General features: G+C 40.9%; 1 protein-coding gene across 2 annotated transcripts; it reads right to left on the bottom strand.

Moving 5' to 3' along the window:
* Positions 1-1,310: 1,310 nt before the first annotated feature.
* Positions 1,311-21,152, bottom strand: LOC115778617 (guanine nucleotide-binding protein subunit alpha-11-like). Of its 2 annotated transcripts, none has more exons than XM_030726764.1 (8): positions 20,833-21,152; positions 20,357-20,518; positions 17,173-17,357; positions 16,713-16,867; positions 14,302-14,430; positions 12,182-12,311; positions 11,338-11,491; positions 1,311-5,242 (listed from the first exon to the last, which is right to left on the bottom strand). In XM_030726764.1, the coding sequence occupies exons 2-8, from the start codon at positions 20,505-20,507 to the stop codon at positions 5,037-5,039; spliced, it is 1,110 nt and encodes a 369-aa protein (XP_030582624.1). In that variant the 5' UTR covers positions 20,508-20,518; positions 20,833-21,152; the 3' UTR covers positions 1,311-5,036. The 2 variants fall into 2 exon arrangements, with proteins under 2 accessions (XP_030582624.1, XP_030582623.1); XM_030726763.1 differs by having other exon boundaries at positions 20,357-20,529.
* Between the last annotated feature and the right edge of the window lie 3,720 nt (positions 21,153-24,872).

The following is a 24,872-nucleotide window of genomic DNA, read 5'->3' on the forward strand; positions in this document are numbered from 1 at the left end:
AGGTGACTGTGATCCAACCACGTGAAGCCTGACCTAATGTCAGCTGTCAAATCTACATTTTCAAAAGGAAAACAGGTGAAAGTTTTGTGCTTTGTTGATGTGACACCAGTGCTCGCAGAGGAATTTTTGCAGTCTGCTCCTCGGACTCATACACATGCTGCTCTGTGGAAATGAGTGGTGTATGTGCCAAGTCAATGCAAATCCTACAGGTGTTTTTTTTTTTCTGTTTGCAAACAGCGGGTAACAGCCAACGTGTGATTGACGCCCGAGAGACCTTATTTGTCTTGGTGGCAGAGGCTCACAGTGCTGCAAGGAGAAAACACATCACACAGACAGACACGGCAACTCTCTCTTGCCATATCGATGATAATCGCTAGTTTTAAGATAAAGATAACCTTTATTGTCATTGTAAGTGCAAACATACAACAAAATTGGAAGCACTGCTAAATTTAGTGCATACAGACAAACCAATGGTCATACTATTAAAATCAAAGACTTATAAAACGATAAATAGGTAATAAGACTAATCCTTTAACACTGGCATAGGCACTGTAGGCAGCGGAATAGATGGATGCAATACAGGTAGATGGTATAATAGAGGTATTTTAATCAGTGCACTTTGCACTGAAGTAGATATTGCACAGGATCAGCAGCATTCAGTGACTGCTTAAAGTTTATTTTAGGTATTGAGTAGCCTGACGGCCACTGGGAAGAAGCTGTTTTTCAGTGTGTTGGTCTTGCTTTTTATGCTCCTGTACGTTCCTCCAGAAGGGAGCAGTCTAATGAGGTGGTGGCCAGGATGAGAATGGCCCTTGATGAGTCTCTTCGCTCTGGAGAGGCATCAGGAACTGGAAATGTCATTGAGAGAGGGAAGACAGCAGCCAATGATTTTTTCCTGCAGTGTTTACTACCCTTTGCAGCATGTGTTTATCAGCTGTAGAGCAGCTGGCATACCACATAGAGACTGAGTATGCTAACACACTCTCTGTGGTGGAGCGGTAGGATGTCAAGTTTTGTTGTGCTTCTCTGTGTTTCTAGTTTCTCAATTTACTCCTGTCTTCTGTGCCCCCCAGTCTCTGTTGTCATGCTAGTGTTAGTCTTCATGTAACTTGTCTTTTGGTAACTTCCTGTTTTATTTTGAAGGTTAGTTTTCTCGTGTCTTATTTTGATTTTTATTACACCTTTTTCATTTTTTTTTTTTTTCGGGCTTATGGTTTAACCACTTCTAATTGAGCCTTTGTGTCTGCATTTGGATCCTAAGTTATAGTTAAATCATATCTGGCTAAGAGAAAGAAACAAGCACAGGAATATGTGTTTAAAGCTTTTTTAATATTAACTAGAAAAAAAAGCCCGCTTCTTCCACCAGAATTTACACAAAATAATTCACTGTCACCAAATGAGAGGTTTCCCAATTCTGAAAAGTTACCTACCACACACACTAGCTCAAACTCTCTCTCTAGTCAGTTTATATACTGTTGGCCAACAATATTTAAAAAAAAAAAAAAAATACAGCAGTTACAAATAAATCAAACAGTAGTTTTCAGTAAATGTACAGTAAAATTACACCTTTTTTGTTGGAGAGCATCATAAAGATGTAAAAATATAGCTACCACATCTGAAAAGTGTAGCTGAGTCAAGATCAAAACACTTTTACATGCAGTCAACAAAAGAGCAGCCGGCACCACCACTGTGAGCTGATATTAGCTTCAAAGTCTGTTAAATTCATTATAACATCACTGGCACACACACGGAGCAGAACTCAAACATGCGATTAATATCATAAAAGGCTGGTTTAATATTCTTTTCCACACAGCTTGCCTCGTTTCCATGCAGCTTTATTTAGTGTCAGTAATTCCCGCACACTGTAGATAAAAGCCTTCTCTTATCTAGTGACATAGTGAGGTCATCCATTGGTTTCTGGACTTTGCATTTTGATGCCTCATTAGTGTTTTGGTCAGCATATTGCTTTTATTGCAGCCAGAAGTGACAATATTTTGAGCAGAGGGTGGAGAGCTAAGTTGGTAGCTAAAGCTAGCAAACTTGGTCAGCAAACTGCATCCATCCATAGATGGTACGCGTGCATCATACAGACCCAGATACCTGTTAATTATTGCTAGGAAACAGACAAATAAAATACAACAGTTTCACTAACCAAAACTGAAACTGCACAGACTTCTTGGATGGTCTTTATGGTCACACAGAAAGCTATACTTTTTGTACTGGAAAAATGTTTTTTAATAGAGCCCAGCTGATATTAGCTATTCACCAGTCTGTCAGTATCTGCATTTATAATGGCTGCGAAATGAAAATGTAAAATGAGGCAGAAGAAACACCCCTTAACCATGTTGTCAGTGTTGACGTTGTCCACCTGAGAGCACTATGCAACTTCCCTGTTGACAACAAGTGTTTGGAAACATAATCAGCTGATCTGAGCAGAGTCAAGCAGAGCATAAATGAGTAAATAAATAGCTGCACCTAACAATCTCCTGCACCTGCTAATCTCTCGTATCTGAAAGGAAAAAAAATATTGGCCGATATATCAGAATATTGGATTCTTGAATCAACAAATATCAGTAGCGGTCTCAAAAATCTTATATTGGTCGGGCTCGAGTTTTTAATGTTGCTGGGCATTTTAACATGAGAGGAGAGTTACTCACTTTTGGAGCCTCTACTGGCTGTTAGTGGAACTGTTGATTTAAGCATTTCCATGTTGGATAAATTATTTTGGTTCTGCAACTCTGTAAATTATACGGATTACAACCCAGCGGTGTCCAGCAAAAGAAAATGTTCGTCTTCATGGTAACTTTCAGCAGTTTTTCACCGTTCAGTGTTAAAGAATACAAACAGCACATTAATGCAACAACAGGACCATTAATGTATTATAAGAAATAAGTGCCTCCAATGACAACGACCTACGATATAGTGGTACTTTATTTTATAATTATATAAATTGACTGTTAATGTAGTAGTGCATGAATAGCCTGTTAGTTTGTTAGCTTTCCCAACTTAGCATAGCTTCTCCCAAATCCAAATTATTCAAAATATACAAGCCATAAAAAAACCCATAAATGTTGTGCTCATACAGCAACAAAGGAATCCATGCATTTCCAGTTGATTTGCCCTGACTTACACAGAGCTTTGCTGAAACGAGGCATTGCCGTTTACATAACAGAGCACATCATCACTTTAGTTTCTGCCATATTTAAATGCTTGAATTGCGTATTGACAGAAATACTGAGCAAGAAGAAACTGATGCTTGACAAATTCAAATACAGAAACCTGCTCTAGTCTGTTACAGTATACAAATTGGAAGTTTAAAAGTCAAATGCAGTAGGAGACTATCTCCAACATTTATAGTGGACATGACATTTATTTTTCAGGTCTCTCTTTACTCTGGTGCTCTCCTCCTCTCAGTGAGCCCACTCTGTTTTCTGGCCAGCTTCCAGAAAACAACAGTAGGATTTCGCATGTCGTTCTTTGCTCAAAATGTTAACTTCTTAAATACATTCATATGCCAAAAACCCAATGAGCGGTCTTAGCAACAAAGACCAGAGAAACGATGAATCTCTGTGGCCTTGTCTGAACAATCTGACGGCAAGTAGAGGTAATTTGTTGTCAGTGGCATCACAAAGCTTGAAGTACAAGATGTCCTCTTTAAGCACTTAAACCTGCTGCAACAGATTTTTTTAGACATTTTGGACATATTATTTATAAGGCAGACTTGTTAGCAAACAGTTGGATATTTTTGCATCATAAAAGCACAAGAGGAGCCAGTCAGGATTCAGGCTCCAACAGATGGATTCACTAATCACTCATGATAGCTGTCTCCTTAACCAAAGTGCAGCTGCTTTACAGAACACTTTAATTAGTGTTTGACTAAAAAAAATGCAAGTTTCTTTAATTAAAGGAGATGCGATTATTTAAGAAGCTGAAAAAAGTCAATCTAAGTAAACCTCAACACTTTTAAACTTTCTTTCATTTGTATTTCTTTGCTTGCTCTGCCTGTTGAACAGTTTATACAATTTTTACTTCAGTCCAGATTCACTAGAACATACAATCTGCATTTTCGTCCACACTTAAATATAAGAGTTGCATAATATACAATTTAAGAGCAAGTCACCGGGTCCCAACTCTCACGGTCACCAAAGGCGAGCCTGCTGCCATATATTACTGTCATGGCACTGTAAGATGACTCAACAGTTGGCAGCTGCAAAGATTTCTGCACATCAAATGATGGTGACAAATGTGTTGAATACAGATAACATGAAAGAAATACTGGCAGTGAAAGATAACTAAAATCAATAAGGATTTTGGCACACTGGCGGGGTTTCAGAAACAATGAAAGACATCATCACCGACATTCAGGGTATCTAATAATAAAGAGTGTAGTGGTTTGTAACCCATATTGCCCATACAGCTCATAACAGTAATGCTCTGTGTTTACAGTTTGTGTTGGCGTGTGCATTAGCTTCTACTGTACCTGAATGGAACTGCTGGATACACATAAAGCATTTAACATGTGTGGCAGTGATGGTGCATCCATGTGTGGCCCCATCTCCACTTGTAAAAGTCATTACTCTGACGGCACAGCACTTCATAGCATCTCTGCTCCCGCTTCAATTATGGATCACTTCAGTCATGGCGTGACCCAAACGCCTCTTCATCTTAAAAAAAAAAAGCGAACCATCAAATTGGGCAAAAAGCTGCAAACTGAGAGGAATGAGTGTTTACTAGCTCCTCATTATGTGTTTCAAATACTTCCTGAACAGAGGAAAAGGATGACAGTAAAGTTGTGATAGTGCTGGAGATGAGAGAAAAGTACTTTATATCATCACTTGCTTCTTTATTAAAATGAAGGAAGAGAGGAGGACTAGGAACAGAAACATTAAGCAAGGCTGATGGTTTGACTTCCACACTTTAGAAGGACTTTTATGTGAAAAAGAGAAATCACATTTTGGCCTTCACTCTTAGAAGTAAACAGTCCAAAAAGAGACGTGAACCATCTTTCCTCCTGGCTTTGATTGCTTGGTAAAAGTTCAGATAATCCCGTAGTCCCTGAGAGACTTGAGCAGCACCGTGTCCTTCACGTCACTGAAGACCTTGCGAATATTGTTGGTGTCTGTGGCACAGGTGAAGTGGGGGTACAGAGTCTTCCACTCCTCCCGGTTGTTGTGGTTGATTGCCTGCTGCTCGTACAACTTGCGGATGAACTTCATGGCCTCTTCGGGGTCTTGCCTCTTACCTATTAAAGAGGGGAGGTGGAGGATGGAGGTGGACAACAAACAGATGAATCTGGGTGGAATAAACTGACTGATGGAGGAGAAAGATAAAGACATCAGAAAATGTTACTAAGGGTGAGACTAGAAATTATATTAGACAGCATAATGAGGCATTTTGAATTTAGAGAGAACTTTCAGCATTTGTGCATCAGTAATCCAACATGAAAATGCTGTTAGCTTAGAAAAAGGTCTTTCTAAATTCCCAGCTGGTGTTTTTTGGCCAGTTAAACAGCAGCTCACATATGCAAAATGAATAAAAAGGTGATCACAGCCAGAAGCCATTTTTCTTATGTTTTCTATTTCAGTGAATACTACCTAGTCATTGTTTGATAACCATCTCTGTCAAGTCACCAGGCTGGTGTGACTGTAAAGCAATAAGAGCAATAAGCAAAAGTGGTAAAAATACCCTGATGGAAAACTTACACTAGCACAACATTGTCACAGTTCAAATAAGATCCCAAATTAATAATTATGTGAAATTATTACTTATTTTATCTTGATTAATGTTGTAATCCTTTCGCTAAGTTCTAAATCCCATTTAGCGTCAAACATAAATACCTTTAAAGGATCCCAGGACCCCTTATTAGTGGACTGTTCTTACAAAATGAATAAACCATCCTGCACTGAACCCCAAATCAACAGTGCTATTCCATCTTTTCAGATTTCAGTATTTAATGATTTTTGTTGTACATATGAAAGTAGCCTGTAACACTTCAGATTTTGTATTATTTTCTAAAGTCAGTCAGTTTAACTGGTATAACTTTGTTTTGTTACCTCACCATCCATCCTCATGCATATATCCATCTATTCATCCATTTTCTTCTGCTTATCCAGGGCCAGGTCGCTGGGCCAGCAGCCTAAGGAGAGAAGCCCAGGCCTCCCTCTCCCAGCCACCTCCATCAGCTCATCCAGGGGGACCCCAAAGCATTCCGAGGCCAGCTGAGAGATATAATCTCTCCAGGGTGTCCTGGGTCTGCCTCCTCCTGCTTGGACATACCTGGAACACCTCACCCAAGAGGCGCCCAGGAGGCATCCTAGTCAGATGCCTGAACTACCTCAAATGGCTCCTTTTGATGTGGTGGAGCAACTTTCAGCCCCTCCTGAATGGTTGTGGTCCTTAACCCTATCTCTAAGGGAGAGGCCAGCCACCCTTTGAAGGATGCTCATTTCTGATGCTTGTATTCGCAATCTTATTCTTTCAGTCACTACCCAGAGCTCACGACCATAGGTGAGGGTAGGGACGTAGATCGACCGGTAAATCGACAGCTTCGCTTTTACGCTCAGCTCCCCCTTCACCACGACAGATCAGTGCAGCATCCGCACTGATCTGTCATGCAGATGCAGCCCCGATCCGTCTGTTAATTTCCCGTTGGCTTCTCCTGTCACTTGTGAATAAGACCCAGAGATACTTGAACTCCTCCACCTTGGGCAGCAACTCATCCCTGAGCCAAAGTGGGCATTCTACCCTTTTCTGGCTGAGGACCATGGCCTCATGCCAGCTGCTTCACACTTGGCTGCGAACCGTTCCACTGCGAGCTAGAGGCCACTACCTGATGAAGCCAACAGGACTGCATCATCCGCAAAGAGCAGAGATGAGAGTCTGAGGCCACTTGGCTACCTAGAAATTTTGTCCATAAAAATTATGAACAGAATCGGTGACAAAGGGCAGCCCTGGCGAAGTCCAACACCCACAGGAAATGAGTCCGACTTATTGCCGGCAACATGGACCAAGCTCTCACTGCAGTTATACAGGGACTGAATGGCCCGCAACAACAGGCCACACACCCCATACTCCCGCAGCACCTCCCACAGGATACCCCGAGGGATGCGGTCAAATGCCTTCTCCAAGTCCACAAAAGACATGTAGACTGGATGGGCAACCTCCCACACACACTCGAATATCTTCGAGAGGATGAAGAGCTGGTTCAGCGTTCTGCCACATGACAAAAACCGCTCTTTGTCTGGCCCCTCATCCAAGACCAATTTGCCATTGGAGACCCTACCAGGGGGACAAGCCCCCAGACAACATAGCTCCTGGGATCATTGGGACACACAAACCCCTCCACCACGATAAAGTGGCGATTCGTGGAGGAGTCATCCATATATGGATGTATATTTGCTGGGTTGCAAAGCAGCTTGTGGGATGTCATGCAGACACAATGGACAGACACATAAAGAGAGGCAGAGGAGGAAGAGTGCATGTGGGAGGTGGCAGACGAGGAGGAAGGGGACGAGGACAACTGAGAACAGTTATCACCGATGAGATATGGGCAACCATTGTACACCATGTCTTCGTCCATGGGATGATATTTGACACACAGGATGCAACGCTGCAAGTACTGTGATGTTCATTACAATGCAATGTTCATTCCCCCTTTTCCAGAATTGAACAATGACCACATGTGGGTGGCAGGAGTGCCCTTTTCATGCAACATCAGGAAGCACTCATCGTTGACATGGCCCTACAGAACAATGCCACCCGTCTCTGTGAGATCCAGCAGAGAGTGATAGCAGACAAGGGCAGCTTTGATGGATTCAACAGTGTGTCACTGTCAACCATTGACCGGGTCCCCCAATGCAACAGACTCAGCATGAAACAGGTGTACAGAGTACCCTTTGAACGCAACTCTCCAAGAGTCATAGATCTACAATACCAGTATGTGCAAGTAAGTGTAGCCCACACACACACACACACACCCAGGACTGAATACCCAATACGATCCTATGCTCATCGGCCCACTGTCAACATGGGCCAGTAGTTGCAGTTGCTACTTCTACAGTACTGTAAACCATATTGTAACCCACATACTTCAGGAATGCACATGCTGTACATACACTGTTCCAGGTGTCTGTCCTTCCGTATCACCTACAGTAAACTACCTTTTATCCCAAATCTCTATTTTCCAGAGTGTTTGAACTGGATGCCATGGAAGGACCCATGAATATATCTACATGGACGAGGCAGGGTTCAATCTGGTGAAAAGGAGGCAGAGGGGCAGGAACATAATCGGTCACCGTGCCATTGTGGAAGTCCGTGGCCAGCAGGATGGCAATGTCACCCTCTGTGCAGCCATTGGTAACTGGGGGTCCTCCACCACCATGCTAACCATACAACACTGGACATCTCCTCACATTCCTGGATGGTCTACAGGATCACGTGGCTGTGCGTGAACAGCTGGATCAGCAAGCAGTGCCTCCTGTATACATCATAGTTTGGGACAATATGAACTTTCACCGTGCAGTCCAGATACACGAGTGGTTCACAAACAACCAGCACTTCATGAAAGTGTTCCATCCACTTTACAGACCCTTCCTCAATCCAGTAGGACCTTTTTCCACTGACCAGGTGCCGGTGCCAATGTTCAAACCGTTTTTTCCACCGCGAACACACCCAGTGCTCGGCCAAAAAATGGATTCAACTCCAGCACCGCAAGTTAGCTGGTCTAGAACCAAGAACGCATGATGCAAGCGTCAGAAGGGCGTGACTGTCATCTCGGCATAAAGTTTTCTACCGCTATTTCACTGCATGGTGTGTATTACATGAGAAAAGCGATGCGGTCGTGAATTAGGTTGGGCCCTAAGGCTGAACTTGCTGCTTTGCATCAGTTCATATCACAGATAAAAGAAAACAAAGTGCATACTTGTCGTCTTGCTCATAATCCCTGTCTGTGTTTACCTTGTGCTGCACACAGATGCTGCAGTAGTTTTGTTTAGACAGTGGAGTAGTATCAGAGGAGTTTTTTTCTGCGTGGAGGTGCAAGGTGTTTGACCGACAGCCCTACACCAGGGAGGATATATTGGAGGCAACGGAACACGCCTGTGACGACGTTACTGTTGAGTCCCGTCAAGGCTGGATTTGGTACACAAGGGGTTTTTTTCCCCCATTGCCTGGCTAGGGAATACATTACATGTGATGTGGATGGGGTCCTCCAGCTGGACCCCACACAGAGACATGATCGTGCAGACTGAATCTGTGTCTTGCTTTTTATTTTTATTTTTTGTTTGTCTACATTCAGCACTGTCATGTCACTCTGACTATGGCAGTGTTTCACTGTATGCACTTGGAAAAATCATTTCCTGTTGACTACATGCCCTGGATGCTGTGTCTTAGATTATTTGGTGCAGTGTCTACCATATGTTCTGCGGCAATTGTGTTCTTACTTGCTGTTTGTGTGTGATCTGCACACATTTTTGAGGTGATAGTTTGGTTTTGACAGAAAGGTATGGGGTTTTGTGAATGTAATTTGAGTTTTTGGATTTGTGTTTAAAGTTTTGAGAAAAGGGGTGGTGGATTCAGCAAACATGTTTTAGCAGTTCAGAAATACTGTAATTCCAGACCTACGCTGAGCTGAAAAAAAGCTGTAAATAAAATATCTGAAAAGCTGTAAATGGTGAATCATTGGAATCACTTCTTGATAATAATATTGTTTCCAGAGCAAGTTAAATTCAGTTTCAGTATAAGACTGTAGGGATTTTTAACAGGTATAACCTTCAAAAGTAGTCACCGTAGCAATAATAAGGACCACACTGTCTCTACACTGGAAAACAGCCACATTACCGGCAAATAGCAGCTTCTAGTACGAGCTCCTCACAGTTGTCCTTAAGATTAAATTGACATCAAAGAGCTTGACCCTGTGTGAGTCATTATTTTACCCTGCTAATGCTAGTGGTAAAAAGTGTATGCACTTCACATAAACACATGTGCAAATTTTTACTTTCAGTCCCTAATTTCCAGTCTTACACACACACACACACACACACACACACACACACACACATACACCTGGGGGTATTCAGGTGGGGGTGTGGGGCTTGCAGGATGCACTGTCTGTGGTTGCCATGGGTTACAGAGAGAGAGTGGAGGTGTGTGAGGGGTGAGGGGGGTGAGGGGGGCACCCTGCAGCGTCTCACACCAGCAGAGTTAAAGGCTGCAACCTCATCATTAAGCACACAGAGTACCTGAAGTGACTCATCTACAAGAAAGAAATAAAGAAGGAAACAAAGTAAGGAGAGATGGAAAAAGTAGGAAGAATGGGAAAAAAAATCAGAAGCAAGGACGCAATGATAGGAGGGAAGGAAGAGGGCAAAGATGATGAAAAATAAGAAAGGAAAGAAGAAGGTAAAAGATGGTGAGAAAGAAGGAAGCAAGGGAGAAAGTGGGCAAAGATAGTGAGAAAGAAGGAGAAAGGAAGAACAGAAGGAACATGATAAAGATGGCAAGAAAGAAGTAAGGAAGGTGGCAAAGATGGTACAAAGGAAGGAAAAAAGGAAAGAAGAAGGCAAAGATGGTGAGAAAGAAGGAAGGAATGCAAGAAAAAATTAAATAAAGGAAGGAAGGAAGGAAAACAAGAAGGATGAGCAAAAAATAACATTTGGTGGCCTTAGTGACAGCGATGGAGGGAGACACTTTCAAGTTTAGAATTAGGAAACATACTGCGGCTGAAATCACTTTGCAGATACGTTTTTGGAAATGGCACATTTTCCACCAGGTGTAGAAGGATGTGATCAAATTGCTGCATGCTCAAAGCAAATTGGCTGAAGCAAAATAGCATCACAGCCCTCATGTCACAGAAAAATGATTGTGTCCACGCTGCGATGAAAATGAAAGCTTGCAAACAATGAGCTGCACCTGTAATTGTTGACAGCGATGAAATCCAGCTGCTGACTGGGCTCAGCCTTGAATGCTGTTGTAATTTCTTATCTGAATGTCTGAAACTCCACTTTGAGGCAGAGCGTCAGACTGAGTCACAAATTTCAAACCCTTAGCACTGTCACTGCTCCTCACCAATACTACATTCACCACGACTGTCTGCACTCACAAAAGAAACACAACCACAGATTCTGCCCCAGCTATAGCACACTCGCTCACAAACATGCCACAGTGTGACCAACAATCCAAAAAAAAAACCAAAATGCAAATCTTCACTAATTGCTTTCAAATAAACTAAATTAAGTTCCTCTTTTTCCAACAAACTGTTTCATCAACCAAATCTCAGTTGTCCAATATTTGCTGGCACTATATATAACATCAATAAAAACAAACAGAAGACCAGCTGACCTATGAAATTGGGAAAGTATTTCTGCAGGTCTGAAGTTTTGATCTTATCAGCCAGGATGTCAGTCTTGTTGAGGAAGAGGATGATGGACGTGCTATGGAACCACTGGGAATGAATGGTGGTGTAGAACAGAGCCAGACTCTCTTGCATGCGGTTCTGAGGAAGAGAGAGAGAGTACCATCACGGAGGCAGCACATTTTGGTGAACATAAAAGAAATACAGTAATTTTTACTTGAAGTGAGAAACCAAAAGTTTAGATGGCTGAGGATGAAGCGTGGAGGAAGAGAGGAAATGGGTTGTTTATGGGCAGCATATGGACCGCTGTGGAGGTTAATAAATGTGATGGCAGACCAGAAAGTGTCTGGGTGAGATAAACGGATCAGTGACAGGATGGGAGGGAAGAAGAAGGCGGCAGGGGGCTGCAGAGGCTGAGAGGAGATAAGAGAGAGGCTTTCTTGTACAAGAGTGAGACCTGCTGGTGAAGCGATAGAATGACTGCATTGACAGACACATTTATGATTGCTTGTAATAATACACTACCTTTATATGACATAATCTGTTACAGTATTTATTATCTACTGAAAACATATCTATTCAAGCGTATGCCTCACCCAAAAATACAGTGCCTTACTTCAGTCTCACCCACTCAGATCTCCCAATTACTATCTGCACTAAGTCTGAAGAACATATCCAAAGCTGTTAGAATTAGCTGTACATACTTTACTAGTAATATTTTAAGTACATTTGTCTCTAACAATGTTGTACTTGAGCAGACAGAGCGGGTAAGTTATCTGCTAGATAAACTTTTGTGTTCATTTCATTTCTGATGCCCACAGACGCTCTTACAATCGTCTCTCTCTCCTCCAGGACTTGGTCGTACTCGCTGAGAGATGCCAGGAAGATGAGGGAGGTGACGTTTTCAAAGCAGTGGATCCACTTCCGCCGCTCCGACTTCTGACCACCGACATCTACAATCCTATCAGAGGAAGGAAGGGTGTAAAAAAAAAAAAAAAAGAAGAAGAATGTATGCATCAAGATAAACACAAAGAAGCAGGAGAAATATTCACAAAATGCCAAATGGCAGAGTCACTGAAACGCTGCTCATTAGATCAAGCAGGGCTCTCACTGAAGATGTGCTTAACAATAACACTGTAATGCCAAAAATGGTAGTGATCAAAAACAGTAAGACATCTGACAACTAGAAAAATGCAAAAACTATGACAGAATCTTGCATGAGATCACACAAAAAGGCATTCATTAACATACAGGTTTTCCTCTGCGTCTTCGCGCAACTGATACAAGCTAATTCCCTTTTTAATATGAAATTAATTAAGTACAAAAATTTGCAAATGAAGCAAATTAATGTATCAACTTTCCACATGTGAATGCACAAGTGACTGGGTGAAATATGGCATTCAATTTATTCAACAAAGCTGTTCACTGCATGAAATACTATTCATTATTACAGCATGTCTTAATGGATACTAATTTATTTAATTAGGCCTTTTTATAACTGGCCATTTTGTGTCCATGATCTCACCTTTTGAAAAAAACATCATACTTAACAATGGGGTCAGACACACCTCCTCACTGAGCTAAAGTTCCCTTCCTCTGAGCGTTTCCCAAACCATTCATAAGCTGTGACTCTACTAAGTTAGGTGAATAATTTCAGAAGGTTTCTGAAGAAGGCCCCAGAACTTTAGTCTGGTGCACAAATAATAATTTTGAGTTTAAGTTTGATTACTTTGTCAAAAAAGCCTTGAAATTGACTGTTTAACAAGTAGTTACTTTGACATCTGTGAAAATTTAGCTTGAAGATGTGATTGGATTGAATGTTCATGTAGCTTTTCTTATTTTTTTTTTGACTTTCTTTTATTATTTGAAACTACGTGTGGGAGTCATTCGGCATGTGTTTTCATCTGCCTCTTTTGGTCTTCTGTGCCCATGCAGGCTGGGAATAGTTGTACACAAAATGCACTAATAATTAAGAAACCCTTCATGAACTCTAATGTGCTGATGCACAAAGGCAAGAAAAACAAGCACTTTCCACTTTGCCAGTGCTTACATGCTGCCCTCACATCCATATATGTCGTTCACACAGCTGCAAATGAGTTGCAATATGAAGTGATGTCCTTTTCAGAATACGATGCACAAATATGCCTCATTCTCTTTCATTCACTCTTTTATTTTGCCATTAACTGATTCAGATATATTTTCTCTTCAGTTTAAATTGGACCTATTATGCTCAGTATCAGCTCCATGTTTGTATTCTTAGACTCTACCAGATAAGCTCTGCATGATTCACAGTTTAAAATAAACCTTATTTATCTTATACTGGGCCTTGGTGCAGCCGCTCAGTTCTAAAACAAGCTGTTTTAAACCCTCTGCCTTTAAGGCCGACCTCAATTTAAGCCAGTGTTCTTCTGATTGGCTGCCCCTCATAAGCACAAGATTTGAGCAGTGACGGTTAGGGCTGCTGTGCTCAAAGCCATATTCTCTGTGACACCATAAAGATCTGAATTAAGAAAAAAAATGTCTGAGACCAAGCGCTTGAGCTTTTGGCTCATAGGAATTACTTGTAAATATACAGTGAAACTTTAGCTATGTTTAATATAACCCCCCCGTAACAGTGTATATAAATGAAAGAAAATAAGAAAACGCCACTTACTAGATCAACTATCAATGTTTTTAAGAGCCTGTGTCATAATATGTAGGAACACAATGTCCTTTAGAAACAAACTTTGGATTTGTTGTCAAAGCTTAGTCTGAGTGCCTACACATTTTCAAAATAAAACCCACATGAGCTCTGTACAGAAGCAATCAGAAAAGTGATCCTATTGCGTCCAAACAGGCGTGCGCAGACAAAGCCTCTGCAAGACTCAATAGTATTTTTTTTCACAGTGCAGTGAATAGTGAAGGTATTGGATTTGTCCCTGTGAGAGGTTAGAAATCTGAGGATTGGTCACCTTAGTGTGATGGTATTAATGGTGAAGGAGTAGTCGTGGATGCCCGTGGTGGGGAATCGAACTCGCAGCACGTCTTGTTCTGTGGGGATATAGTCCGGGGCACCGATGCGATCCAGATTATTCATGTAGCTGAAGCAGAGACGCGAGGGGCCAAAAAGAAAAGAGAAACTTTACAACAACAACAACAAAAATCGGTTTCTCACGCTACAGGAGATTTCCACTAAAACATATTGCATCTGTTTACTTTGCATCCGGCAAAGACAGTAAAACAAACTGAAGTGACACAAGACTTATGATGAACCGGTGATGACAGGAAAAAAAAACTGATTAAAAACACAAGAAGGGAGTGGAGCGAGTCAACATCAGCCTCTGTACAGACCACAGCTTTATAGTTCATGTTGATACAAGCTGTCATTAGCTAATGTTGACTGCCTGTCCCTTATCAAGCCTGCACCACGATGATTGAACTGCCGGGTAAACACAGAACAGAACGACAGTATAAAGGAGAGAAAACAGAGGCAGGCTGAGCCCACGCTTTGTTCTGTGACACTTGAAATACTTTAAGCGTAAGGCTCACACCTACTGTGTGTTAAATCTTTTCCTGTATCCCAACAGATGTAGCTACAAAACCCAAAGACTCCTCCGTCAATGACAAGTACAAAGTACAAGTTCAGTGACAAATAAAGATGGAGCAAATGCAAAAATGCTTAAAAGAAAAGGCTGAAGGGGACCTAGAACATATCAAAAAATTGCCCCGTATTACAAACTGGATAAGTGATTCAGGATCAAAACTAACAACTGTTTTCATGAGTGTTTTATTTATTATTTTCTGAATAAATAGATTCATTGTTTGGTCAATAAACTATCCAAAAATGTCCATTATGATTTATTCAACCAACAGACATTCAAATGAATGTCAAATCAAATCAAATAATGATCTCAATAGAAGCACAAACCGAAAACACTGTTTTGTAAACAACTTTAACCTCTTCCTATCTGGATATGACCCATTCACTGCTAATAATATGACTAAAATGGATGAAGGATTTGTTGTGCTTCTCTGTTGTTGCATCAGATTTCGTGGTGGTGCATTTGTGTATATTTAGAACAGCTTTAATAGAATCAGTCCCACTGTCATGATCCTGGGCTGGTGGCCCAGTGTTTTGTGTCCTTAGGTTAAGTTTTGTTATTTTTCTGATAATGTTTATTAGTTTTCTTATCGTTTAGATTCTGTTTGTTTTAGTTTTGAGTTTAGCCTAGTCATTGTTTCCCGTTGTTCCTGTTTTACTGTGACGGTCTTATCTCTGTGCTTTATGGTTACCCTCTGTTCTCTTGTCAAGTTCTTGTGTCTTAGTCTGTGTTCCTGTTGCCGTCTAGTTGTTTCCTGTTGTATTTTGACAGTCGTCTTGTATCTGTGTGTTGTGTTCAGTTTGCTTCCCCTTGTCTTGTCAGTGTAATTTGGTTCACCTGTGTTCCCAGATGTGTCCACTTCCCTCATCAGCCCTATTGTACATTTAAGTCCTGAGTTTCCCCTGCTTGTTGCTGCATCCTCGTCATTGTTAAGGTTTCTGCCAATGTTGTTCATTTTGGACTTATAGCTTTGCAGTCATTACTGATTCAATGTGGGGAAATTTTTCACCCCAAACAATAGGCTAAGACAATTGATTAAAAGGATTTATTTTTTTCTCTGTGATTTGAGTGTCTAGTCAAACAAGTAACCTGAAAATGCCTTACCTTGGCTCTGGGAAATTTCTAAAAAATGAGCACACTGATAAATAATGATGATGACCTTTAGTTGCAGCACAAATCCAAATAGTTACATGGATAAAATTACTAGGCCACTTAAACATTACACCTATAGGAACTACTCGGCCATTGTAACCCATGCTATGAAGCTCCCGGCTCACAGTTTTTGTGCTGATGTTAAGGAGGTTTAGAGCTCTTCAGTTATTAAGTCAGCACAACACAAGTGACTTTTATGCACTGTTCACCTCAGGAGTCGGAGACCCTGGTCTGTAGCTCTACATGGCCTGCGACTTTGTGGCTAAGTTGCTGTGGTTCCTAAACACATCCAGTTTGCAAGAATTCCACTTACGGCTCTGATTGTGGAATTTGCAGGAAGGAAGAAACTTCACAAACTGCAGTGGTGGCATCCTAATACAATGCCACGCTTGATTTCAGTGAGCTTTTGAAACCAATCCATACTTTCACAAATGTTTGTAAAGGCAGACTGCAGGGCTAGGTGTTTGATTTTTATACACCTGTTGCAATGGGACTGAAAACACCTGAATCCAAAGATTTAAAGGAGAGGCATGTTCCAATACTTATTACACACACACACACTTTATAAATCCCAGCCCTAACGGCAGGTGTGGTGCAGTTTTGACTTCTAGCAAAGCACAGCTACTCACTACTCTGTAGAGTCCAGGAGCTGGTACTCGCAGCGGCGGCTGTAACAGACCCGTATTCCCGGGTCTGCCCAGAGGCGGCGGATTGCATCAACGTTACCCCGTTCCAGCTGGGTGACCTGTACTGTGTTTACGTCCTCCAGCTGCTTGGCATACATCTGGAGGACAGCAAGAGATTCTTAGTGCGAGGAGATTTCATGATGTATTGAATGTTCTGTGTAATTAATCCCTCAACAGATGCTTTGTACTAAGATTTGTGCATGTTTATAATAAAGTTGGCAGCTATTACAGAAGAGTGTCTGTGCCATGTGTTTGATGCTTCTGCTTCAGTGCGAGCGTAATCTCACGAATCCTGGGAATGCGCTTCTGCTCAGACACACGCATACCTGTGTTCGCATCTGTGTTTATGAATAAGCGTTCATGTGTAACTGGGTGCGCACATGTGTGTTTATGCTGCGTCTACCTCGTTCTGCGGGTTGGAGTAAGGGATTCTGAGTGTGGTCATGGCTCCTGTCATGGCCTGCATGGCAGTTAAGATATTCTGGTAGATGCACTTGGCGAAGGCCTTCCTCTCCTCCTCTGAGAAGCCTCGCCCGTGAATGATTCTCATCTGTCGGATGAAGGTGGTTTTTCCACTCTCCCCAGTTCCTGAGGCAACAAACAGGAGAGGTAATAAATTACAAAAATACTTAAAGTAGAAATAATTCATTTAACTCGACTGTGGCCTCTCTTTTTCTATAAGGTTTTCTACAAGTTTCCTCAGTCCAAAGATGAGATCAAATTACAAGAACTGGATTATAGTTTTTTAAACAGAAAAATAATGGTGCTTTAAAAATGGCCAGACGTGCAGTGCAGTGCATTCCCAGGAAAAAATGTGGATATTGTAATTATGGGGGAAGATTAAAGCATTTATCAGTCACAGGACAATGATGCTACCTGATGTAATTTAACATAATCAGGTTTGAGTATGATATCTATATCTATCTATAGATAGACAGATAAATAATTTCACTTATCATCATTTTAGTGATAATGAGATGTAGATCTTCTAATTTTTCAACCTTTCTAAAAAATATGAATTAATAAGTTAGAAATATGAATCTTTTATTTTTGTAAAGCAAAATTAAATCATCCATTCCCCAGAACATTTCACCACCTTTCAGGTCACTGCTTTGGTCTTAAAGAAAAAGATCTAAAAAAATTTCACCAGGCACATCGGCTCAGTAAAAGAAAAAAAAGACAAAGCTCGCAGATAGAATATCTTTGGTCTGCAGCTTTCTCATATATATGATTATGGATAATAATTTTCTTATTGCTAGAAATGTGACTCCAAATATATATATGTTTGTTTGTGACTACTGGATGTGCAGCTGTTTACTGTATGTTTATCACAGCACCTTTAAAAGGTGGTATATGCTGCTGTTTGCTGCCTATTCTGCTGTCCTCAAGCCCTGTCCACACATACACGGGTATTTTACAAAATGCTGCTTTTTATATGCATTTTGACCTTTTGTACACACATAAACTGTGTTTTAGGTCCCTGAAAACAGCTTCCACAGTGAAGATTTTCAGAGTAAAGAAGCTCTGCTGGGTTTCGGGCAGTTCACGAGCCCCTGGGGCCCTGAGGCTCTGTTCTCAGCTCATACCAGGATGACTGGCCTCTGGCAGGGTGGGCTGTCCCTTGCCTCTGTGTCTCTTACCCTTTGGACTTCAGGGCTCCATGTAGGGCCTCTCTCCTTCCTCTTATGGGGTGCGCACTTGGTTGCCATCGGGATGTGCCATTAATTTGCATGTGCAGCAGTTGATTAAGAACTTGTACTTTCTCTTATTTTCTCCCCCTTTTTTCTTTTTCTTTCTCTCTTTTTCTTCCTCCCTCTCAGCATTGGTATCACTGTATTGCACATGTATACATGCAAATAATAATAACAATGAATAAATAAATAAAAGAAAAAGCAAAACACTGACAGGAGGAGCCTATAGAGTTCATCAGGGAAAAGCAAATGTGTTTGGCTCAACAGTGCATTCAGATCATGATTTGGACTGTAAAAGCTGCCAAACAGGACGTGCTATTTAAAAACAATAACAATAATAAGCGGCTTTTATGCTGAGCTCTTTCACAACATTAAAAAAAGACAAAGATACTGAACAATAGCAAATGATCCAGAAACTAGGAATCAGCAGGAAACACAAAACTAAGAAACACACACCCACAAGGGAGCAGGCAACAACGGACAAGGGGAGACTGAGAAAATATATATACACACACACACACACACGTGATGACAAGGGAACAGGCAACAGGTGGGAGAGCAGCTGAAATTAATCACAGATAAAGAGACAAAGGAAGTAGAAATAAACTCAAGGCATGTGAGACAAGACACTATCAAAATAAGACAGCAAGAGAGCCGCAAGTGAACAGGGAGACAAGATTAACTTGGCAAAGCACAAAAGATGAACACAGTTGAGGACTAAATCAGGAAAACACAAGGGAAAATACAAACAATAACGCACAAACCAACCTGACACCAAGAACACAGCAAGACATGAAACCCAAACGTGAAAATGTAACAAGTTGTCTTGTCAAAAGAAAACATAAAGTAGCATGATAAGGAGACTATAAGCACCAAAACGAGCACTCACACTGAAACAGGGAAGACGTGATACAGACCTGATTATCAAATATAATTAAATCATTTTTACTGCTCTTAAATTGTGTATCCACTTATTAGCTTATCTCACTCATTAGCAAAAAAAAAAAAAAACCCATCACACCCTTACAGGAAATTACACAAACCACAGTAAAACTGCAAAGTGACTCAGGTGAAATTCAGGTCGCAGGTTTCCACTGTGCAGTTCATTACTGGGCTGTGAGTCAAATGGAAGTGAAGTACCTCTGTTGGAGAACCACTGAATGAGAAAAAAAAGTTGACGTATGTTCTGTTCCACCTCAGTTTGTTACATTTGTTATTTTAGTATTTTCTGTTTGCTTTCACTGTTGTTTTAGTGCCCTGTGTTTTTGATTACTGTTCGTACTGAGTTCTTGATTCCTATTTTCATTCATATGTGTTTGAGTGAGGTCTCTCTGCTCTGGTTTCCTCCCACAGTCCAAAGGCATGGAGTTAGGTGAACTGGTTCTTCAGAGACAGACTGGCGACCTGTTCAGGGTGCGCCCCTCCTCCTTGCGCCCTATGGCAGTCAGGATAAGTCAACTAATTGTCTTTCTGTCAACTAAACCATTTATAATGTAAATATTTCACCTATGATTTCAGCTCACTGTACTTTTTTAATCCAGCTTTTGAGCCCGTTCATATCCTCTCCCTGAAAGCTGAAATTACCTGAAAATCAGCCAGTCAGCAACTTGTTAAACTAGCTGTTAAAAAAAATGGAGCTGTAGGTTTCTGGGCTGTGTGTCTCAAGTAGTTTTCTGGGTGTATAACCAATCCCAACCTAGATCATTCGTCACATACTCACATGGTGACACATGCCTTACATAGTTTTGGCACTCATCTGCAGGCCACCAAACAGGTCAAACATCTTGATTTGTATGCAGAATGTACCCTCTGGTGTCTTATCAGATTTCAGTCTTAATTGTCTGACCTGTCCTCTTTTTTGCATGAACCAACAGCGGTGTGTGGCGCTCTACTGACCCAGCAAGAGGATTTTAATCTCTCTTCTCTCCTTCTTCTTCTGCTGCTTCAGGATCCTCTTGATTTCTTTGTCCACAGCTATGGTTTTCTTCTCGTCCTCTGACAGACAACACGCACAAGTGCGGTAGCACCACCGGCAACAGCCCGCCATGGCCAAAAACACTGAAATCAAACTGTTAGTGCATTATTAAGCAGCCAAAGACCCACAGTAGTAAACTCATTATTAAGCAGCTTAGTGTTTATTTAGTATATGAGTCACTAAAGCTGTCAGAATATATTTTAGACACGCCACTTCTCTTTATTTGTACGGACGCGCACCTTAAAGTTAACTTTAAAGGGTGTTTCATACTTGCAGTGTTGGACGCTCATTTAAAGACCTTCACCAGCCTTTATAAATCAGTAATCCCTACCAGCACCTTTGTCAATAAAAGTTTTGTTTGCTTCTTTTTTCAAGACAAACAAAATGAATCTCTTACCTCCAATCAGACTGTCACACTCCCTGAAGACGAGCAGGTACAGGTTCAGATTTCTTTCCCCGGGCCATTTTTTCTCCTCTGCACTGCACCTGCTGACAGCGGCTAACCGCTGCTGTAGCGCACCAGCAGCTTCATTAGCGCACACTCACACCGAATTTAAACGCCTTTTTTCCAGCCCACACGAAACAACGTTCACTTCAGGAAAGTCCACCGCGCCTACACAGGAATGTTCCGCGTCCGCGATCCGCTCGAAACGCCGTAACTGGAATGCGGTCCGAGCGAAGCTGCCGCAAGACAGCGGCAAACAACCGCAGCCGCACCGGAAGTTACAAGTTTGAGCCAACGAAATAAAAGCATGTCGTCACAATTTGTATTCAAATATAAAACAAACTGAAACATCAACCGTAAACTTATATTTTCCTGCTTTATGCATATTATTTAAGTGGTTACTATTTGCTTTTTAGATTTCTCTATCATCTATGGTTAATAACCTACAGTTATGGGGATATAAAACAGACCAAATAGACCACAGAAACATCCATCCATCCATCCATCCATTCATCCATCCATCTATCCAACCAATCCTTCTATTCTCTTTGGCTTATCCTGTCACATGAAACATATTTATGATTTTTTTCTTTAAATTCTAATCCCTAGTGTCAAAGAACTGTAAAAATACATATGTTAAATTGGAAACTTATTTAAAATATGCAGCCCATATTGATATGTTGCATGCAACATGCAGCTTCACAATGTTAAAATGTTGCTTGTGCATAAATTTATTAATGCTATCAATCACACTAATATTATACATAAAAATACAACTCAATTGAAGGTCAATTTATATGTATGTATTTTGAACATTTTCTACATTTAATGTACATTTTGCCTGCAAGATTTATGTCATTTTATGTATGTAATATTTTGAAAGGATAACTTGTATAAGGCATTTTTTGTACTGTTTAATTCATCTTCTGTCTGTTGGGTCTGTCTCTGGGTCTCAGTAATAACAGACATCCAAGTGTTCATGTATCTAGTAACTTCCTCCAAGAGTTCCCATATGTACATAGAAACTTCCTCCGACTCCATGTGGGGGATCCATAGCTGCTCACAGGCCAGTGAGGAGATGTACTGTCTCGTGTAAATTCTTGGCTGGCCCCTGAGCCAGCTGGCCTCTACTGATAAAAGAAGGATGCACAGAGCAGGTGTCTGAGCCACCTTAGTGTGTGGCATTCTTAGCTCCTCCAGGATTTCCAAATGTCTCACCTGATTGGTAAATCCAGCCACCCTACAAAGAGAACTTCTGGTGATTGCGCAAATTTCATAACCGTAGATGAGTGTAGGAATGCAGGCTGACTGGTAAATCAAGAGTTTTGCCTTTGGCCTGGCTCACTCTTCATGCCCATAGTATTGTACTGTGACCGGATCACTGCAGTAGCTGCATCCAACTTGCAAAGGATTTCATAGTTCCTTTGTTACTCATAAACAGCACAACGAGATACTTGATCACCTCCACCCGGGATAGGTTCTCCTTCACCTATGGGAAACATGCAGTTATTTTCCAGGAGAACAGGGTGAGCTCAGATTTACAGACGATTTGCTCGACATTCTTGTTGCATCCTACTCAGCAGCAAATCATTCACGTGAACTCTCCTTTGATGGAGCAAGAACAAAAAGGCCCACAAAAAAAAGCAGACCTCTGAATTGTCTGTGCTGAGTCATGCCTTCCTCAGCACAGTTAAACACAAAAGTATTGAAGGATAAGTTTCAAAATCAATTATGGACACACAAAGTAATAATCTGAGATTGAGATTGTGTGGGGGCAAAATACAGCACTTTTAAGCAGACAGTAACTCTGTAAGAATATCGCATCTGTCCACAGCACCTGCTGTTATGGTCACAACACTTAAACACTAAAGCTGCAACATAAGCTTAAGATGCTGAAACCATGCATGGCAAAGTAGTCAAACATTTCTGTATGTGTGTGTGTGTGTGTGTGTCTGCCTCCTACTTTACATGACTCATTGCTGATACTGACCACTCCTTGGGTATATTGTTCTAAAGTAAACAACCTGGTCATGAGTCTTACAGCTGGGCTCATGCGTGACATTTACACCTGACAGAGTACACAATATGAAAAGTGCTGCCAAAAACCACTGCATGTGTTAACAAAGTGTAATGTAAAAATGCATGCCTGTCATTGATTTACACCAGCTTTGGCTGTTTTAATGTTTGTTTGTTTTTTAATGTCTGCAAGTACTTTGCTTGCAAGAACTCATACTGATATAGAAAAAGCACAGCAAGTGATGGTTATTAATCATAAATAATTATATATGTTTTACTTCATTATTTTGTATAATGCTCCAGGAGGACCTGGTAAAACAAACAGTATTATTTTGAAAAGGCATCACCGGAAGTTTTCACTTCTTGTTTTTGTCTGTTTTGACAGTTTCACAGAGACCGCGGATAAAGTTTCAGATACCGCAGAGGCTCCCCCAGCTTCATGTTTCAGATGACCCGGTGGCAATCACTGAATCACAAACTTTTCTTTTCTTTTTTTCTTTTCCTCTTCTTTTTTAAATGAGTTGTTATATAATAAACGTTTTAATTTCACACGTTTACATTTCGAATTGATTTCGTGTCCTTAGTGCACTTTTTGATTTTTTTTTATTATCTATCATTCATTAAAATAAAATAAAATCCAAGCATTCTCTTTTATCCTATTGTAAAAAAAAAAAAAAAAAAAAACTAGAATAATAAATATATTAACAGCTGAATTATTACATGTAATTGTTGCAGATCTTGTTCAGTACAACAGAACACACCCAAAGTACTACAACCATATCATGAAACCCTGTAGGGCCCTGGAGTAATATCAGCGGTTTTTCACAGTGCAAACGTTTTTCAGAGCAAAGATGAAGAGGGCAGCAAGTATTTTGTCACTCCTTCTTCTTGGCTGCTGTTTGGATGTCAGTCTTTTGTCTCACCTGGCAGAACCGGTTTGTCCAGGCTTGCACAGTTTCATATAATGAGATCGCCTGAGCCCTACGTTGCCATGGCAACAAGGTGAGGCGAGAGTGAGGTGTGAATGGGGGGGGGGTTGTCTTCTTTTTTTGTTAGTGTTTTCAACTACAGAAAGTGACTAAAGCTTTAATATACACCAGCTATGGAATGCATTTTATTTGCTATTAATAGGTTGAACTTTTACAGAGATAAACAAAGCCGTGACATATTGTGATCTCTTTTGTGTATTGTGTGTTTGTGTTTTAGTTCTTCTGCTTTTCGTATTTTTGTTTCTGAAGATGATTATGGTGCAAATATTGTAGTTTGAAAAACGTGTTTGGTGTTTTGTTTTTTTCTCTCTCTCTCTCCTTTATTTTCTCTTCTTCTATATCATTTTTTTGTAAACTCTGTCGACAAAGATGTATTTAATGCCAATTTAGGAAAAACGGAGAGCGCAAAGAAGAGAGAGAATAGCAAGAAAAAAGAGAGCGAACCCATGAAGAGAGAAAAGAAGCAGAAAAAGGTAGAGCGGTGGGGAATCCTGTTGACTGACGGTAACGGGGGGAAAAAAAATCACCTTCCTCGTGCTTCCCGTTACAGGGAGTTAGTGTTCACCTGTTGGCAGAGATGGATCTGATTCTCTTAGTACAATGCAACACTTTGTGTAGAACCTGTATTATTTATGTGCTTGTTTGTTGATTTTACAGGCAGCGGCAGTAACAAAGACTTTATCCCCATGTCACCGGCTGCTGGGGGAAACACAAAATGATCAATTATTAATCAGACAGCATCTATCACACACTGTCACACACGGAAAACGATGGAGCGCAGCAGACAGCTTCTCATCAGGTTAACACACAAACAGGAGTCTGTCCAAACTCTTGTTCACACTTGTTCACACTGGTGAAAGGATCAGTAGAATCGGAGTTAATGCAGTCTACTACGTTTACTCAAGTACTTGTACTTTATTTAACTGTGTGTATGCTAAGCTGCTTTCCACAGTAATCAAGCTCCACTACATTTTGGATATTATTGCA

The sequence above is a fragment of the Archocentrus centrarchus genome, chromosome 4, assembly GCF_007364275.1.
Source record: "Archocentrus centrarchus isolate MPI-CPG fArcCen1 chromosome 4, fArcCen1, whole genome shotgun sequence".
In the NCBI taxonomy this organism is placed as follows: domain Eukaryota; kingdom Metazoa; phylum Chordata; class Actinopteri; order Cichliformes; family Cichlidae; genus Archocentrus; species Archocentrus centrarchus.

Coding starts and splice junctions, on each gene's coding strand:
- LOC115778617 (XM_030726764.1), bottom strand. CDS start 20,507: ATGGCGGGCTGTTGCCGGTGGTGCTACCGCACTTGTGCGTGTTGTCTG. Junction 16,868..17,172: donor ACTCCAACCCGCAGAACGAG/GTAGACGCAGCA, acceptor GCTGTCCTCCAG/ATGTATGCCAAGCAGCTGGA. Junction 14,431..16,712: donor CTCCTGGACTCTACAGAGTA/GTGAGTAGCTGT, acceptor TCTCTGCTTCAG/CTACATGAATAATCTGGATC.